The 20,378-nt window shown below is 42.9% G+C and overlaps 1 protein-coding gene across 25 annotated transcripts in view; it reads left to right on the plus strand.

Annotated features, from left to right (window-relative positions):
- The window catches only part of celf2 (cugbp, Elav-like family member 2), a 201,109-nt gene that overhangs the window by 149,606 nt on the left and 31,125 nt on the right, over positions 1-20,378 (plus strand). For 17 of the 25 annotated variants that reach the window (XM_027272031.1, XM_027291963.1, XM_027291964.1 and 14 more), the window contains 2 exons: positions 8,135-8,183; positions 13,806-13,973. In XM_027272031.1, coding sequence (XP_027127832.1) covers positions 8,135-8,183; positions 13,806-13,973 — 217 coding nt within the window. The remainder of the gene's footprint in view (positions 1-8,134; positions 8,184-13,805; positions 13,974-20,378) is intronic. The other 8 variants (XM_027291968.1, XM_027272020.1, XM_027272021.1 and 5 more) reach the window with 1 other exon arrangement.

The raw sequence follows: 20,378 nt of genomic DNA on the forward strand, positions 1-20,378 counted from the left end.
GAAAAGAAGAAGAACAGTAAATACCGATGAAAGTAGAGGGTGTAAATTCACCATGTATGGCCTCCGGCTAGCTCGCCATAGAGGGGGGCAAAGGGAAGTCATAGGGCCGACTCGGGAGACGGCGGCTGGGGGTAAGAGAGCAGGTTTCACCCTGCAGGTACAATCTTTAATGAATTTTACTTGAGAGTTAGAAACTAATATTTAAATGTGCCTCATTGAAATGAGGCTCAGAGTTTATTCACCTATTTCCAGGTCAGCTGTATCAGTCAGTGAGGGGAAACTACAGTTTACCCAACTGTGTGTACAAGTACAACACCTGGTGTACATCCTGAAGTACAGAACATGTAAACACAGTCCACTGGAAGTCAACTTTAATAAAGTAATACATCTGAATTTACAATTTCAGCTTTCTTTAATGAATACCTCGTTAATACAGGTGTGTACCTCGTTAATACAGGTGTGTACCTCGTTAATACAGCTGTGTACCTCATTAATACAGACGTGCACATCGTTAATACAGGTGTGCACCTCGTTAATACAGGTGTGCACATCGTTAATACAGGTGTGCACCTCGTTAATACAGGTGTGCACATAGTTAATACAGGTGTGTACCTCGTTAATACAGCTGTGTACCTCATTAATACAGACGTGCACATCGTTAATACAGGTGTGCACCTCGTTAATACAGCTGTGCACATAGTTAATACAGGTGTGTACCTCATTAATACAGGTGTGTACCTCGTTAATACAGGTGTGAACCTGTTTTCCAGGTATTTGAGATCAGAACAAAAACGGCGAGCAAAGAAATTTTTATTTGAGAGCAAATTGCCCAAAACATGAAAATCTATATAAACATCTATATTTAATACCTCTGTTATATCTATATTATATTATTATTATATCTATAATATATCTATATTATTATTAATATATTCAATTTATATTTCAAAATATAAAAATATATTTATTTTACAAACACATTGTTTCGTGTCTTGTTTGTTGATTTTCAGTTGAATATAGGTGAGGTGTCTTTTGTGTTATCGGCGATGATCACCGTCTAGAGGTCATCCGGTGTGTGGTGGCGCCTTTGTGGTTGGATGCTACACACATTCAGGTGTGTGTGTGTGTGTGTGTGTGTGTGCAGTCGTACGGTCTCGGTCACTGGTATTGAATCCCGACTGTGAGGGCCATCTGTCTGACTTTGACCCAGCATCTCACCGTCACACCTTCACGGAGGCAGGGAGGGGGGGAAGTAAAGGTGTGTGTTCGCCGTCTGTGTGTGTGTGTGTGTGTGTGTGTGTGTGTGTGTGTGTGTGTCTGTGACACAGAGAGAGAGAGGTGGGGGTGGGGTTGGGGTGGTGTTTGGTACCATACAGTATGTGCACTCTGCAGTTCTTGGCACACACACTCCGGTCATGTGAACTTGGCTGTTGCTTTGAAGGTACTGGCAAAGGGCGCACACACACACATATCCACAGCGACACACTCTCCATACACACACACACACACACACACACACTCGTACTATTCCCAGCGTGTGCCTCAAGTTGGTCCTCTGGCTCCAGGACAAGTCGATCTCTGACCTTTTAAGCATCGGGGGCATTCCTGGAAGACGTCTCAGGGCGAGAGGAGGTGACGGGGGATAACGTTAACCCAGGAGCAGCAGTTAACATTTAGGAAGTGTAGAGTTTCCTGCACTCGATACACCAGGAGGGACTATTTAACGGGCTGCCGAGGAGGGTGGAGGGGGTCTCTGTAAATGATGAGAACATAAAGATAAAAAAGCTGAAAGGAAAAGAGGGGGGACATCTCGCCTCGGCCAGGAAGGACGGGTGATTGAAGAGACCCAGTCCCATAACTGGAAGGTCGTAAAATCCCATCCTGGCTTGCCCGCTGCACTCTGATCCCTCTGGTGTAACGTAATGTGGACCTTATGGTCCGCACTCATCTGGGTTTTTTTTTTTTTACCGACATAAATATCTGCTGGTAATCAGAGAGTGTGTAATCTTGCCACGACTGTGACTTGTCATGCTCGCGGACAAATTAAGGCGCGATTACAAAATGTTTTTGGATTAATATCGGATCGAATGACGTGTGAAGTGTAGCGATAAACCCACAGAGAACCCACCAACGGTTTTACTGTGATGTTATCAATCCTGTTAACATTTGTCCACTAGCTGACAAGCACCACCAGTAGTGGTGGGCGGATCGATAGTATTGATACCAAGTCGGTATCGGTATCGGATCCATACTAGCCTTGTGAGATCGATTCTTTACTTTAAGTTCTGCTCTTGTTTGCAATGCTGCGGTTTCGTAAAAAAGGAAACACTTAAGGTCATGAAAATTGATTGAGATTTAGCAATTCAATGATGCATCCACCTTATTTATTGAAAAGTATCTGTATCGGTATCAGCGATACTTGCCCGTATTTACTTGGTATCAGATCGATACCAAAATATGCAGTATAGCATACCACTAACCACCAGCGGACTGACAAAGTTATCAACTAGCTGACTGGTTTATGCGTTTGTCAGCATTAAACAACTAGAAGTACAAGAAGTTCAAGAGTTGACATAGAAAACTGAAATCTCTCTCAGCTATGGGCTTCAGCTCTGTCTCATTTTCTATCTGTGAATTTGTAAAACTAAACTAATTCCTTGGGTTTTCTGTCCATATTTTGATCTAATTATGTCTCTACTGCTGTGCAGTATAGTACGATATTAGCAATATCAGTTTAACCTCATTTTTTGGTGGTATTTTATCTATTTTTCATTCATCCCTTGTGCCAAATTTGGACTTTTCTGGGATTTATTGCATGACAGACTTCTTCAGAAATGACTACAGTGGCTCAAAAATTCAAAGTCAACGATACCACTTGCAACATATGTAACTTTACATAGTACTGGCAGTTGCACTGGCATTCCCGCAAGTGGAAGATGAGGAGGTCAATGCTTAACAAAGATATAATACGATAATGATTGTTTGGTTAGCGATCAACAACAGCAGCTCCCCGAGCCTTCTGTTCAGCTTTAGAACCACTTTTTAAATGTGTCAATTAACATTGAACTGAGAGCTGAGCAGAAGAAAATGAGATTTCCACCCCTGTAGGATGAATGAAGTCATCAAGTTAAATTTAATTTAGACAATCACCACTGATTCTGGTGCCCGTGCGTAGCTTGCTGCTTTGAGAAACTATGAATCCGGATAAATTAAACAATTTCATAACAGGCCTAATAAATGTAACACATTGCTCTGCGGTTATTGTAGAGCAACAGAAAGGAATGTGCAGGCAACATGGTGGCTTAGCAACTCGTTATTAGCGGTGGTGGTGAGTGGTGACTTTCAGTTTGCACATTAATATGCAAATTAAATGTTAATTGATTTTCAAAGGTGTGCAGTTATCATGTATTTTACAGCGTGACTCAGTCAATGAGAACTGAACTCTGCGGTTTGGTAATAAGGCAATTTAAGCACCGTCAGCGGACTGTCAAAGTTAGCAACTAGCTGGTAAAGAAGGGTCCTTAAAAAGTTAGCACTGACCAAAAACAGAGCTAGTTAGCATAGATTAAAAACAGAGCTAGAGTTAGCATAGATTAAAAACAGAGCTAGAGTTAGCATACACAGAGTTAGCATAGATTAAAAACAGAGCTAAAGTTAGCATAGATTAAAAACAGAGCTAGAGTTAACATAGATTATAAACAGAGCTAAAGTTAGCATAGATTAAAAACAGAGCTAGAGTTAGCATAGATTATAAACAGAGCTAGAGTTAGCATTGATTAAAAACAGAGCTAGAGCTAGCATAGATCAAAAACAGAGCTAGAGTTAGCATAGATTAAAAACAGAGCTAGTTAGCATTGATTAAAAAACAGCTAGAGTTAGCATAGACCAAAAACAGAGCTAGTTAGCATAGACCAAAAACAGAGCTAGTTAGCATAGACCAAAAACAAAGCTAGTTAGCATAGACCAAAAACAGAGCTAGTTAGCATAGACCAAAACAGAGCTAGTTAGCATAGACCAAAAACAGAGCTAGAGTTAGCATAGACCAAAAACAGAGCTAGTTAGCATAGACCAAAAACAAAGCTAGAGTTAGCATAGATTAAAAACAGAGCTAGTTAGCATATATTAAAAACAGAGCTAGTTAGCATAGATTAAAAACAGAGCTAGAGTTAGCATAGATTAAAAACAGAGCTAGAGTTAGCATAGATTAAAAACAGAGCTAGAGTTAGCATAGATTAAAAACAGAGCTAGAGTTAGCATAGACCAAATACAGAGCTAGAGTTAGCATAGATTAAAAAACAGAGCTAGAGTTAGCATAGACCAAAAACAGAGCTAGTTAGCATAGATTAAAAAACAGAGCTAGAGTTAGCATAGATTAAAAACAGAGCTAGTTAGCATAGACCAAAAACAAGCTAGAGTTAGCATAGATTAAAAACAGAGCTAGAGTTAGCATAGATTAAAAACAAAGCTAGAGTTAGCATAGATTAAAAACAGAGCTAGAGTTAGCATATTAAAAAACAGAGCTAGCACTACAGCTAACACTGTAACACATGTCTTGCCTAGCACCATCTAAAAAAATAGTATAGCATGTCAGGTGGACAAAAACAGATGCTAAATGAATGCTAATGTGCCCGGATAAGTCGGCAACTGTTTCTAACCCACATGAAGTGATTATTGTATCAGGTTCTTCTCTCGATGGCCATAAAATCAGTAAACTCAGCTTTATAAATTCAGAAGTGTTGAACACTGAAACTAACTCTGTCTCTATCTGTGATTATCATCATTCTGCTGTTTAATATTCTGTAAGTCATGCTCTGATTCATAATAACGCAGTGGTTCTGAGTGGATATTGGAATGAACTCCCACTCAGGTAAACAGGAAGTAGATTAAGCGGACTCGATAGATACATGTGTGAGGCTGAACGCCGCTTTACGTGGCGAGGGCGTTTTCGGCTCTCTGTGCCTTTTTTTTATTCTCAGTGAGTGACTTAGTCGTTTTTGCCGGGGCTCCTGCTGAGCTCATAATGAACGGCAGGCTTGGCGGGCCGGCGGGCCTGCAAGGCGGGCGGAGAAGAAACAACAACACTGTGGAATTGTGGGACGGCGGCGCGAGGAGAGTCTCGGCGGGAGCTCGCAGAGATCAAACGTGTCGACAGCGCCACCACCCACCGGGCTTTACCGGGTAGACAGGACCTGAGGAGGAGGAGGACGCCTGGAAACCAGACGGCTTCTGTACCTGTGTGTGTGTGTGTGTTGTTGTATACGTGTGTGTGTGTGTTTGTGTGTGTGTGTGTGTTGTTGTATACGTGTGTGTGTGTGTGTGTGTGTGCGGCTTTTGTTTTTGTTTTTTTGCCTTTAGAGGACAGACTTTGAAATGGATTAACGAGAACTGACTTGATGTGACTTCCAGGTTCGCTTTGACACGACTTTGCTTCTTTTGATCTGGTTTCAACACGCACACACACACACACACACACACACACACACACACACACACACACCTCATCCATGTCCCTGCGTCTGTCCTTGTGTTGGCGATACTGTACTGAGCTTCCAGCCTGAAGCGTTATCGACTATTCCTGTCTGTCCAGAGCGACTCTGACCCTCTTCTTGTCCTCTCCTCCTCTGCTGCTCGTCTTTCTCTCACCTCTTCTTCCTTCACTTTCTTTTTTTTGTAATAGTCTTTCTTTCTTGTGCTTCGCGCAGAACTCCGAGGCCGACGCGCACCACAAACTACACGTTAAAGCATCGAACCGTCGCCCGAGTTTTAATTTGAATTTCTGTTTGAACTTTCTCACGTCTTCCACATCCTGTCTCCGTCTTCTCTTTGCCTTCATGCACATGCCTCTGCAAACTGAGACAAAGCGTTCAATAATCACAGGTTTTTATTTTTTATTTTCCTGTGTTGTTACGACCTACTTCGTTTTTTATTTTTCCGCCTGCAGTTAGGATTAATATTACTAAAAAAAAAGAAAAGAAAAGAAAAGAAGTGAGGTAGACCACGGGGGAAAAGGCCGAGCAGATGCTGTTCAAACCAAAGAAATAAACTAAAATGGAAAATGAAACCAAAGACGGGAAGAAAAACATCACTGTCTCACCTTTAGGACGCATTCAGACGTGAATCCATGCAGCGAAGAACTCAAAACACAGCCCGACGTCACGCTGCTGCAGCCAATCAGGCGCTCAGAAATGTAAACACTGACACTCGACCTGTTGTGCTCTGACTTGAGATCTCTGGTCTGAAGAAGTTTGATTTGGTTTGAGAGAGGAAGAGCGAGCCGTGGTTGAGCGACGTAGACAGTGAATGAGAGCGAGCGAGCGCCCCGCGCTTCATCACCAAACACACAGGAAAACAGCAGCTCTGAACGCAGTGCTTCAAAATAAAAGCACTACATGTGTAATTTCATCATTTCAGATTTTTCTTTCTTTGTTTTTTTTCTTTACCCATGCTGAACGCAGACCCATGTGACCAAAATCCATCACAAACCACGAGTCAAAGTGTTCAAACATCGTGAATTTCTCTTAAATTTAGCTTTTTCCTGCCTCGTTCTCTTCCTCACTTTAGTTTTTCTGTCACTCTTCTCAAGCTTTATTTTGCTTCCTGCCTAAACACGAGTTACACCTTCAGAAAAGTCGCCTGAATTTCAAAAATAACCATGATTTCTATAGTTTTTTGGGGGGGTTGCAGCCTTATAAAACGGCGTTATCAGGTGTCGGTGTGTCTCCAACATTGACTGCCCCCATCAGGCAGATTTGGGAACTAATCAACGGAGAGAATAGGTGTGTATTCGTGTGTGTGTGTGTCTGGGACAGGTCTGGAAGAGGTAAAAAAAAAAAAGCGTGGGGATGATAAGCAGGAGAGCAAGAGAGGAGAGAGAGTTGGATAAAGGTGTGTGATGGAATTGGAAGATCAAAGCCTTCTGTCACAGCATGACGGAGCCCAGGGGCATTATGGGTAAGACAGGGCACATACACACTCTTACGGACACACACACACACACACACACACACACTCACGGCTGGTATTTGACTCTGAGTGTGATTGATACCGGGCTAGATTTGGAGAATCACTGTCATTCGTCTCTCCGCAGATCAAACAGCCACATAATCTCCCATAAAGGAAAGAGAGATGGAGGGAATAAGAGGAGGAGAGGCTGAAGGAGGAGGAGGAGGTGACAAAGCTTCCTCCTCCTCCTCCTCCTCCTCCTCATCTGTGAAGTATTTTCTTGTTTTCAGTAAAAACGTTAACAACACATCCATCACTTGACGATTTAAATGCTTCTCGTGCACGTCAGAGATGTCGAGTGTCTGTTGAAGACTCCGGCTGTAAATCTGTAAATCTCGCCTCCTCCATCAGAATCGACTGAACCGCATCTTCACGTCGGTCTGCATGACGCCGTGATCAAATCTCAGCCCGCGGTGTCAGTGACATCTGTACGGTTTGGTCACGTTATTAAGAAGGAAATACGACCAAGCGAGGTGAAGGGGCATTGAAATAAGTCGAGCTCCTGCAGCTTCCGAACCCGCGATAACGAGAAGGTTGGAGGAGGGTTTGAAATCAAAGTGCCACAAACTGCAGTTCCTCTAACGTCCACTTGAGGCTGGCTCCAGAAGTGAGTCAGTCTCCATAAGTCCCCATGTTCACAGCAGAAATAAACATGTTTACAGCCTGGTACAAAAAACAGTTTTGGTCTCTGTAGCTAATTTCCCCGTTCATGACAACTGTACTGAGGGTGAATTTATATACAACTCACCTGTTCACATTATATTAAGGCTTAAAGTTATGCAGGATTAAGAGCGTGGACGCTTTGATTGACAGGTGGGTGTGGTTACAGGTGGCACATTTTTGGATCAGATCGGAGGTGAACTGCCAAAACGGCGACAACCGGCCGCCACATTCAGAAACTTGTGGGTGACGTCGCGGATACGACGTCCATGTTTTACACTGTGTTTGTTTTTAGCACATGCTTCTTGTGTCTCTTGTTGTTTATTGGATATTATATCTGCCTAATTTCAAGCTTAAACCTATGAACAAATGAATAAACGTTCAAACCACACCAGTAATAACGAGCGCGACATCTCCGCGTGTTCATGTGCAACATTTTAATATATTTTGTCCTCCCTCTCTGTCTCCACAGATGCACCACCCTATTCAGATGAAACCTGCAGACAGTGAGAAATCTAACGGTGAGTGGCCACACACACACACACACACACCACCAACACACACCACACACACCAACACCACACACACACATGCATCAATAGCCTTTTTTGAATTTGCCTGGTAATAGCTCGCCGCAGACGGGATGACGGGCTGGCGGAAAAGATTTGAGACGTCAGGACGAGCAGAGAAAGAGAGAGAGAAATCGAGAGGGTGGGGATGGGTGGGGATGCTTAATATCCATACTATATATATATGTTTTTATATGTGATGAATTATTAAGGCGCTTCAGAAGGAGGTGAGTGAAAGTTGAATCGTTTTGGCCTCCTGGTGAACCCGCCTCTCTTCCCCTGTGGCTGCTCGCTCATGCAAACACGCCGGGTGCACCCTCCTCTCCGCTACAGCATCCATCTCACGGCGCCATCACACACACTCCGTCCTCAGATCACCCCCCGTTCCCAAACTACATATTGCCGATCCAGTTGTGAATTGATTTCCCATCCCGAGCCCTCTTCCTTCCATCGCTTCTCATTCTAATGAGGAAGCGATTGTGACTGCGAGCGGAGGAAGTATCGGGGTGTCTTTTTTTTTAAAGGATGAGGCGTTATTCTGTATTTTTCTTAGCGTCAGCAAATCCCACAAAGAGACGTCCGAGTACAAACACATTCCCACCCCCGTCTGAGACACTCGAGCCCATTGGTTGGCTACGAGCAGCTTTTTAGCAAATGTTCCTCGAGGATCTTGAAGTCAAACGTGAGCTGGTGGGATTTAGATTTCATTTGATTGCTTTGAAGTGTGCGTGACCTTTTCAATCACGGAGGGCTCTGGAGAAGCACGGCGCTCCACCCAATCCAACCACACCTCCGTCACCTGCATTGTTGAACCACGAGATGGGGAAATTAACTTTTGGAAACATAAACAAGGTTTTCTCCAACAGGCAAATCTGTAGTTTTTTCACACACGTGGTTAATTTTGAGATTTTATTCTTGGATCAACTCAGCTTCCACACAGCGTTTGCTCGTCCTGTCGAGGATTTTGGGCTATTTTTCTGCACTCTATTGCTTCATTTGCATATTTAAACATCAATGCAATGCAAAAGATAATTGTCTTCAATCGACTGTGGAGGTTTCATGGTGATATCTATGAGTTTTTTTTACCCTCATCTCATCTTCGACCCTTAATCCTTGATCCTCAGCATTGTGACCCACTAAAGCAGCCAAGTGTGGTTTCACATGTCGAAAGGCTTTATATTTAAATTGGATAAAATATATATATTATTAATGTTTCACAGGAAGTGAAGAGGGAGGAATTTTGACATATAAATACTCAAAATGTGACGTATATTTACAAACACCAAGCGACAGAAAAACAGTTCATTCAGGCACACACGGGATATTTAGACCTTTTTTATTTCATTTTCTCTGTAAAGACAGTTTTACAAGGCCTGAATTTTGTTGTAATCAGTTTTAATTGCCTTCATTTTGATGCAGCAGTGTAATTTGTCAGGGTCATTATGTTCAGTGATATTCAGTCGATGCAGATTTGAAAACCAAAAGACAGTGTTATTAAAAGTGGTGAGAGAGCTCAGGAGAATGTCGCGGACACGCTGTACGAAATCAGATTCTCGTTTCTATTTTAAGGTTCTGCTCAATTACTCGGTCTTGAGTGTCAATTTGCTCAAATTGTAAAAACACATAATGAGATTTCCAGCTCGCTTCTGCAGAGTTTAGGTTTCTAGTTTAGGTTGAGGCTTGGTGGGATGTTGTCAGGTCTTAAAAGTCTTGCTGTCATTCGACCACAAAAGATGGGTTTGGGGTTTTTGGGTAACCCTAACCCTACCCTTGACCCAAGACTTACCGTATTTACCGGACCACAACTATGACTCACTTTCCAAGATCCAATTGTCCATGGGAGAGACTCCAGGGCTTCATTAATCTTGGCATGGTCTCGCTTGGGGAAGGGTTTCTCGTGATAATGGCCGAAACATCCGATGATACCAAGGTCCACTACTGATGATGTGTCTCAAAATTCAGACAGGAGATGGGACTCTAGAAGACTTCTGCCACATCCTACATATTATAATATACCTACTCTTTTTGTTTAAGCATATGATGCAGACTTCTGGCCTGACTTCAGTGGTTTGGGCTGGGGACCACCTCAGACCCACAACACCAACCACCTCCAACCTTCACACTAATCCTCCAACTACAAAGATCTCTTTACTACTTTTTTACTACCTAACATTTGAGGTACCTGCCCTAGTTTTACCTCTTTACCTGGGCCCCAGATCCTCGCTTTTTTGGAAGCTGCCCATAGGATCAGAATCCCATGGGCAGCTTCCAAGAGGAACCAACTTAACCCTAACTTGGGAACACCTTACCTTTCCTTGAACCCATGCCCAGTGCTTTCACTCCTTGACTGGGGACATCCTCAGTCTTATAACTTGCCACAAAATGGATCATCCTAACTCAAACCATCTGGACTCAGGATCCAAACATTATCTGAATCTCTGATGTTAACAGTTGGCTCAGCACATGGAGAGTCAATTTGAAAACAAACCCTAACTTAAGTTATTACATTGGCTTAATAGGCGCTGATCTCAAGGTGAATGTTTGGGCTGTTTCGTTCTGTAATCAGTCTCCAGCTCAGAGGTCCACCGACCTCTCGGGCCTTGCTCGGTAATTCATCCATGGGGATGATGTTTGTTTTCTACAGCCACTCACTTTCTTTGCGATGCCCAAACACAACAGCAGCAGCAACAACATATCTTTCTGGTTATAATCCAGTTTTTTACCTTTTAGGTGGAAAAAATATTTCCCATTTCAAACTGCTGCCAGCGATGTCTGTAGATCATTCAGGTTTGCAGAGCTTAGGAAACCTGAGCAGCAGATATCTGAACACTTTTGGCAAATAAACCTGAAATTATTTGCATGGCTAAATGAGAAAATATGTGCGTGTGTTTTTTTTTCCTGCAATTTGAGTGAAGTGACCCTTAAAGCTGAGTAATTGAGCAGAATATGAAAATGGATAAAGTCACGATTGGATGAACCGACCATTAAAATCAAGTCGCGGGTAGTTTCAGAAAGGATTGCACAAACTTTTCAGAGGTGTTCTGACACCTACACGAACCCTCCGTGCAGTGTGTGTGTGTGTGTGTGTACAGCTTAAAATCAGCTTTATCGTATCACAGAGGAGTCCTTCGGGCTGACACACAGACGATGGAGTAGCATCATAAGCGACCTGCTATATCATTGTCCACTGCAGGGGAGTACAATAAAATGACAGCATCCAGCGAGGCAGCAGAGAAATCCTTATAAAAGCCATCATCCGCTCCACTGAAATATGGCGAAATACGACTTTATAAGACATAACCCGTCAGGGTAACGACGGTGGAACTTAATAAAGCAGCCACTACTCACAGCCAGGATGGTGAAATATAGAGCAGACCATACGTAACGTATCCATCCACTTAATGGTAATGACCTTTAATAAACCCCGTGTTAGAGTCGCTGTAACGGTGACGAATGGCCGCTCAGAGGTTTATTAGTTTAGTCAGCGGAGGAGATGGAAGACAAGACGGAGAGATGTACAGTGGAGCAGAGCGACAGCATTATTGTTAAGCCGCGTTTCTTTTTTTTACTAAACTTTTGTGTGTTTTTTTTGGGCTGTGTCGAAACTCAGCACGATGCCAATTCTCCTCCGATTCATCCGAGAATGCAAAGCTGATTCCAGATCATCCCGGAGTCGGCTTTATGAGTCTTATCACCCGACCGGCTGCACACTGCACGCCTGCACGCCTGCACGCCTGCACGCCTGCACGCTGCACGCCTGCACGCCTCGTCCGGGAAAGAAAAACACAAAACAGAAACAGTCAATTGTAACGATATCTCCTCTCTTTCTTTTCTATCGACGCTGAGTAAATTAATTACATTTCTGTTAGACTTGTGGTAATCTTCCTCTGGAGTGATGAGCACACACACACACACACACAGTGTGTACAAAGGAGTTAAAGCTTTTTGAAACACACTTATCTTGGCAGCGTATCCCGCCGGTTTGTTTTTTAAACACACAAACAATTCAAACAGCAAAATAAACAAGTGCGCTATTGATTTCCCAGAGTGCAACAGACCGCTTATCTCTTTCGCCTCGCGGTAAGAGCTGACAGTTTCCTCATTAAAAATGAATTGGATTAGCATTACATTGAATGTGGTGGGAACACATAAACACACACACACATATTGTTTCTGCGAGCGATGAGGATTTTCAAATTCACACTTAACCCTCGCTCGCGCGCTTAAAAGTTTCTCACCGCCGGTCGGCTCGGCATTCCTCGACGTTGCACCGGAGGAGGAGGTGGAGAAGGAGGAGGTGGAGGTGGAGGTGGAGGGGATTGTGTCAGCGGAGGAGAATGAGAGGAATCCATGAGGGAGGACGGATGGAGGGAGGATGGAGAGGTGGAGGGAGGACGAGGGTGAGAGAGGACAAGCTGGAGAATCTCAGCAAGCAGTCGGTGTTGAAGTGATAATGAGACATTGATCAGAGCCTCGCAGATGGCATGATGAAATACATGAACTCTGTCTGTGTTCGCCTCTCTCCCACTGTCGCTCCCTCTTTCTTTTGATTGCTGTTTTGTTCTGTCTCATTTCATTTCTCCACATTTCTGGATTTTTCTGTTTTTTGTTTTATCTTTTTTTTTTTATTGTTTAGTCTTTCTTATTCATTCTCTTTGTTCTCACCTTCACTATTTTTTTTCAGCTTCATGTCAAACAGAATTTGTCCATCGGGGATTAATAAAATACTTCTTCTTCTTCTATTTGTTATGTCCTCTGGAAACACTTTGTTAATATGTGAGCTTCAGAGGTGCTGCTGTGGGTGGCTAGCTGTTTCCCTCTGTTTACAGTCTTTGTGCTAAGCTATGCTAAGGAAGGCTTCTGGAGGTAGATTCATTCAATCGCAAAATTCAGATTTGGACCCAAATCGGTCGCTCGGTTACACTTTAAACAAATATGTGTGATATTTTTGGAGCTTTTTAAGGTGTTGCTAGGTAGATTTCGTCTGCCTGGAGGTAGCTTCATATGTACGTTACAGTCTTGAACTTTCTGAAGTTGGGAAGTATTCCTTTAACAGCACATTTCTTTTTTTGTATATTGCTTGGAGGTAGCTAGAGTGAACAGGCTGCACATCGGACCGGACGTTTTGACATTTCATAGATATGTATTCCACCTTGTGGAGGTCTTGCTATTGTTCTGGTTCACTGTCACTTAAATTCTATGTATTGTGCTATAAATATGCACAGCTGCCTCTATCTACTGGTTGAATCTTGGGTATTGCATTTGAATTTTGCTGGTTTTGGAGATGGGTGATGTATGGTGGCAGCCTTCGTCACCAGCTGTATCCCTGCTACACTGAATGTTCAGTCAGTTTGTCATTAGCCACGAGGCCATGCACCCTGTAGTGATTGTCCTCTGCTGCTGCATTTGTTAAATATGCAGGAGAGCTACCAGAAGTTACACTTTGATCAGGACAAAATCCAAACTGTGAAACGACAAGTTGTGGTTGAATCTCTCAACATGAAAGCACATAATCAACTTCCCCAAAAAATGTCTAGCCATTCACTCTTCCTTCTTCTTTTCTTGGCTCTGCAGCGGTGGAAGACAGGAAGTTGTTCATCGGCATGGTGTCGAAGAAGTGCAACGAGAACGACATCCGGGTCATGTTCTCTGCGTTCGGACAGATCGAGGAGTGCCGGATCCTCAGAGGGCCTGACGGACTGAGCAGAGGTGCGTGTCGCTCCAACTCACTTCCATCCACACGTAAATGCTACTCACTCATGTGAATATTATTACCAGAACGGCCTCCGACAGCTGTTGCTTGTTCATTGTGTTGTGACTCAAACTCAAGTCTTGTAGGAAGTCTTTACGGTATCACTGTGTGACAAGAGTTGGCTGGTTGAAGACGGTTTCTGAGCCAATGGCTGTGCCTCAGAGTTTAAACGACTTTTTACAGTGAAGTACTGAGAATTTATCTGTTTATTGTCTTTATGAAAAAATAATAGAAGAAAGAAGAAGAAGTGACTTTAAAAATCATTCCAACCACTTTGTAGTTTAACCATTGGTTGTTGTTTTTTTTTTTTAACTTACTTCAAAGTATTTTACATAATCAGCAGCTCATTTGCATGTTTTCAACCATTTTTCTCCTCACTGTCTGTTACTGGAAGTTTTTCCTGAGCTGTCAATGTCACACAAAGGCATTGTTTGCTGTAAATGATGGTGATTAGTGTTTTCCTGCAGCAGGAGACAGTTAGTTCAAATTGTTCTGCTTCTTTTCAATAAAAGTCCCCCCATTTATCTGAAATAGTCCGTTGTAGCCGTGACCAAACTACCAATCTGTTTGTCTTTTGAGATGTTTAGATTAGGCGAGTCCTAAATTCTTGCATGTCCGACTTCACGTTGAACCCTGACCAATCACGACTTGCCGTACGTGACTTGCAAGTGTTTACATAGATAATTTGTAACGAGGTGGCAGTGACTTACTTACACTGTTCCACCTGACAGCAACAAGAACTAGTGTTTACATGTGTAAACATGGTTTTCTGAATCAGAATCAGCCTTGAACCTTTCATGGTCGCTGGATTCTGTCTTTGTCCTTCAAACCCCATAGAAAGAGTGAGTGTGTCAGCAAGCAGCATATGCATATGTGTGCAGAGAGTGAGTAATTTAGTGCTTCTGGATCAAGGATGATAGTAACTGAAATGAAACAAACATCTGTCCTTTTCTGCTCCACTGCGCCTACAATTGTAGACGTTGCCAAATTTTCCAAGAGAAAGCCAAAGAAACTGTGACATGCTCGTCTTTTAGGAGTTGGCGAGGTGTCCCAGATGCTGCGTCATGCAGTTGGCCTCAACTGTTGACACACTTCACATGATAAAATTTACAACTTAGCTCCCAATGCTCGGTTTTGTTCCCGATGCCCCACATCTGTCAGGTCAGGCCATTATCAGGTTGGTATGATATCGTGCAAGTAGGTAGATGGGTAGGGGAGGGAGATTAGGGAGGGAAATAACATTGTCATAGCAGCCATATACAGTAAAAACATCCAGGCATAAGGTGCTGAAGATAGAAAAAACACAAAAAACAACCAAAAACAGGGAACAAGGTACTATCTTCCAAACGAAGGATGGCGTATATCAAAGAAATCAGTAAAAACCAAAGTAGGGTAGAGCTAAAGACCAATGCTTAGTTTTGTTCCCAATGCTCCTCATCTGTCAGGTTAGATATCATACTAAATAGGTAGGTGCAGAGGTAGTTAGGTAGGAATTTAGGTGGGTAGCAAGGTAGGAGGGTAGGCATAGTGGCTATATACATAAAAATACATGCAGGTATAAGGTGTTGAAGATAAAAACCCAACAAAAATAACCAGACTCAGGGAGCTGCCACAGTAGGTTGCCTCTAGTATGGTGCAATCTTGCAAAAAAAAAGGATGGCGCATGTCAAAAAAAAACAAAGAACAGTAGAGTTAAAGTTAGAGCAGACCTCTCAAAAAATGGTGAAACTTCTGTCCAGGTTGGTAGCGACCAACTCTAAGTTTAGTTTTGCAATGCTCCTCATCTGTCAGGTGTTGTCTCTTGTTGATAGGTAGGTTGGAATGTGGGTAGGTAGGGAAGAAGGTAGATAGACTAGATCCAGCAAGTTGCTACAACAGGCCGCCAATGGCACAGTGCCATCTTCCAAAATAAGGATGGCGTATATCGTATAAGAAGGTCGAGCTACAGTTGGGGCATCAACTTATGGTGTGCATGTACTCTTCTTTCAGGCACACTGTAGCTTAAAATCCTTGTAAAATGGCTCCCTGGTCAAATCCAGCGTTGCCTGTTACTTGCAAGGACCAAAGGCTGAAGTAAGAGTGATTTTACAAAGCCAACAAACCAAATGTCCTTGTCCCACATATTTTATACTCTGCATGTTTTTCTCAGTGAATCAGAAGTTCAGGCTGACATGAACATTGAAATTGGGCTTTTATATTTAATTCTGTGTCAACTAAAGACATTGTATCAGTTCCTGTATTCAACCAGCTGCTTCTTGAAAATGGTTTAGATTTCCTTCAAGGTTTTGTTGGAGTCACGTAAAGAAGTGAATACAAATGAACTGGAGCGACATCTTGAGGCTGTTGTGGCCACTGTGAATACATGCTTCTCTTTTTTCGCTCTATATATCTCTTTTGCCTTTCTCTCTCTCTCTTTTTTTTCTTCCCCTCTTGCTCTCTCAGCCTCAGTCCCAGATCACCCCCCCCAACCACCATCCCCTTCCCTTTCCTCTGACCTCCTAACCTCCATTCATATCCTTCACCTTCCCCTGCCGTTCCAGTTTAGCCTCACCGTAAGCCAGTCCTAAGCTCTTTGATGCTTCCGTAGTGAGGCTGAGGGCACTTTCGAACCGGCAAGTCCATAAATGCTGCTTGTTGCATTTACAGTGTGCATCAGGTTGGTTATATTTCACAGCAGAACTTCAATTTTAAAGCCATGTTGTAGCAGCTTTTTTCATGAAAGAAAGAAGGAGGACACATCAGTGTCATTCTTCAAGTCAGTTAAGCAAATAAACATATAACTTTAAGACATTGTGATGTATAAGGCATGTGCAAAATATAATGCCAAAGAAAGTAGCAGAGTTGGGTCTGATTTGCCAGTATAATACCTGGGTTTGGTACAGTTAACCAACAATCCTTAAAAATGAGTAAGTAAATCTGAATCTGACCATTGTTGTTGTTGCAACAACTTTTATTTTCTCTGAGACTTGGCGGGAGACTGTTCCAAAGTCATGGAGCTCCAATGGCAAATAATCTGCAAACACAAGGGCTCAATTAATCACGACTCCGAATGTGGAACAACATTTTAAAAAACTGTAAATTTCTTCCCTTGATTTGGAGAAGGGTTTTTGTGCTGAATCCACACGGCGCAAGCGAAGGAAAACAGAAAAAAACTGAATACCTGTTGAATTAATTGCTTCATGTAATCACATAATGTTCTCTAAACAAAGTGCTCCAGGGCTGTTTTTTTTTTAAAAAGAAAAACAGAAACGGGAGCCCATTAACAAGCAGTCAAACCAATTGGATCAGATGTGCTCTCCAACAGACGCCCAAAGTCACCATTTGAGTAGATCATCAGGTTGAAATATGACCAGATCTCACGAGTACAACCATAAACCAGCTGCCTCATCTATCAATCCAAACTCAGCTATTGTACCTCTATAAATAGCTCTTGTAGTAACAGAGGGAGCCCTTTCCATCATCCACACACTCGCACCTGCCCAACCCCCTTCATTTCTACTATCTTCCCCACACTCCTTACCTCCCCCTCCCTTCTCCCCTTTGTGGTTTCTATGTGCTGAGGAGATGGAGGGGCTTTTTGAAACTCTCTGTCCTCCTTTTCCTCCTCCTCCTGTCACACGAGCTGTCATTGTCATCAGGTTCAATGTGGATGTGTCGGTCACGTATATTTTCTTTATGTGGTTGTCGGACGTTTTGGATGTTTTATTGTTGACCTGAGTCTTATTTTCTCAATGTGTCTTCTCTCTCTCTCTCTCTCTTTCTCCTCAAGGTTGTCTCTATCTAGAACCAATCTTTTGCCTCAAACTAAACTACTCAAACTCCCATGTTCCTTTGCTTCTTCCAAAACCAGCACCACCCCTCCTCTACCTCTATCATTCACCCTGGCTGTCCTAGAATCCTCTCCTGCATCAATTTGTTCTCTTCCCACATCGGCCTCCTTCCCCAATTCCTTCCTCCATCCATTTTCAGCTCCTCTCTTTCGTCCTCATGAATATTTCAGATGCGATGGCCAAATCCTCATTTCTGCAGAGCTGATAAAAACCATTTACCCACTGACGCAAGTCAAAGAGGAAATGCTGGTAGTCCAGCTTGGGTCTCGCTAGTAAATAAACAACCTCAACCAGGTTGGAAAATAAATAGGTCTTTAAGGATTTCTTTGTGCCTGTAAGTCCCAGAGGCACTCAGTCCCACCTAGCTTCGCTGCTGAGCTCCTATTAAACAGCGGTATCAATCAGAGGAGCGCTACGCCATCCCGCTATTAATAAAATATGGATCACACCACCAGTGGATGGCTGGGCCTTGGGAGCTACCCTACTTTCATTAAAGGACTGTTTGGTTCTCCGCTGACGACAGAATGCGGCCCGTGAGGTATTTTTAGCGCTTAAGCCACGTCCCATCTCTCTGCCGTGAAAAATAAGACATGCACGGAAAGCACGGCTCCGAAAGTTGTTGTTTTTTTTTTGTCATTAGCAGCTTTGATGTTAATGAAGAAAATCAGCTAAAGATAGAAATGTTTTTGAGAAGGTGGAAAATAAAAAGTATTCTTGCCAACTGGAGGCACACCCAGGAGTTTTCCATCAGATGACATCCAATGACGTTGTAGATGACCAGTTTTATAAATAGAGTCAGGACCTATCAGGAACCGGTCTGATGGGGGTCACCCAAATGGAGGCCCCCTCCAGAACTGATCCAGTTCTGGGGCAGTGCTTCTCTGCAGAGGATGGGGCAACCTCCTGGAAAGTAAGAAGTTAAATGACAGATTGTGGCCCATCTAAAATAGACAGTCCCCTGAATCAGTTGAAAAAATGACCCCCTTTTTTCAGATGTCCTATCTACAGTAATACCAGCAAGCACAGCAGCCCGGCACTGTAAAGGACACATCAGGATGTTTACTAGGTCAGTGCAGCAGAATCTGATAACCTTGAGTCTCTTTTAATACCATCTTACCGCTCTAATGTTAAGTCAGCAAGGCAGTTTTACATAAAAAGGTGAGTGGACTACAACTTCAACAGTTGGGAGGGACATCAAAACTAAAAAAAAAAAGGAGGTCAAATATGTTTGGTACAAGATCAATAGGAGGTCTGTCGAAATGTTAAACCTTAAACTCTCAATAATTCCTACTTTATTTCTTAGACTAATCTGTGACAGCTCTGAATACTTTTTTTTGCTGAGATGTGCAAGAAATATAATAGGAAACTGAGGCATATTTTGAGTTTTTGGGGTTTTTTTTCCCCTCCAGATCCTGTCACTTTCAGCAAGCCCTCCAAATTAATCAACGAAATGGGTTTCTGTGTTATCACCTCTCAAAATTAACAGTTTGAGCATTTTCTGGTCTGGTGCCCGAATCAACTGGGCGATATCGTTAGAACTATCCATACCCATTACGAATAACTGCTAGAGGAGCTTTGCTTGCATGCGTTTAGGCAACTTAAAACTACTTTGTCGAGGTTAGGGAAAGAAGCTTTCGTTGAAAGTTAATGGGAAAAGGGCAGGCGCTTTCCAAAAATACTTGGCAGATGATTGGCTGAACCATTTGTCTATCACAGGCGAACAACTAGATCAACATCTAAAAATCATAGTCAAACTTACCCAAACCAGTCAGAAGAAGAGCGAAATCATCTTTTCCATCTAGGAAAACCTTAACTTCACGTCATTCTTTGCTCTTCTTTCAATGAAGTAATGCTCTCCAGCTGATAAAATTGATGCGAGCAACCTCTATGCCAATCACTAGTTTCTCGCTGATTGGATTGAACCACAATGGTTTGGATACGAGACTCCAGTCCAGCTGCCTTTGCAAAGTTTAGGAAAGACAGTCATGGTCAAAACAACCCAACGTTGATTGGAGACAATATGGGATGACCTATAAGACGTTGAGAAACACAACCGCCAGTGTCCAAGTCTGGCATTTTAGTTTGGTTACATGGATGTAACTGAACCTACTTGGTTAAGAATAGATAACGATTGCAATGATGGTTGAAAGAAACCATGGTTCACTCATTGAGCCCAAAGTTACTTTGTACACCCTTAACCTCCTTCCTCGGAGGTTCTGCAGAGCCGTGCTACTTCTGCTTCTGACAGAGAAGTCGCTTCTTATAAAGACATGAACAATGATTGTTTTACAAATGTGTCAAAGTGGCAGGCCGGCAGGCAGTCTGTTATTTGCTACAAACGCGGTGGTCAAAAGACGTGATTAGACCATCCGCTGTAGAGATGCGTGGCCCGCTACAAGGTCACATCCTCTGTTCTCAGGGAAAAGCCTCCGTCTGAAATCTGTGTAGTGGATGAAAGCGGGAGGGAGGCGAAAATAAATAAATAAAAAAGCTGACCATCCGTCACTCTCAGCCTCGTTCTATCACAGCAACAGCAGGCTTTTTGATAGAGGTGGAAGAGGACAA

The sequence above is a fragment of the Larimichthys crocea genome, chromosome XX (genome assembly GCF_000972845.2).
Source record: "Larimichthys crocea isolate SSNF chromosome XX, L_crocea_2.0, whole genome shotgun sequence".
Lineage (NCBI taxonomy): Eukaryota > Metazoa > Chordata > Actinopteri > Sciaenidae > Larimichthys > Larimichthys crocea.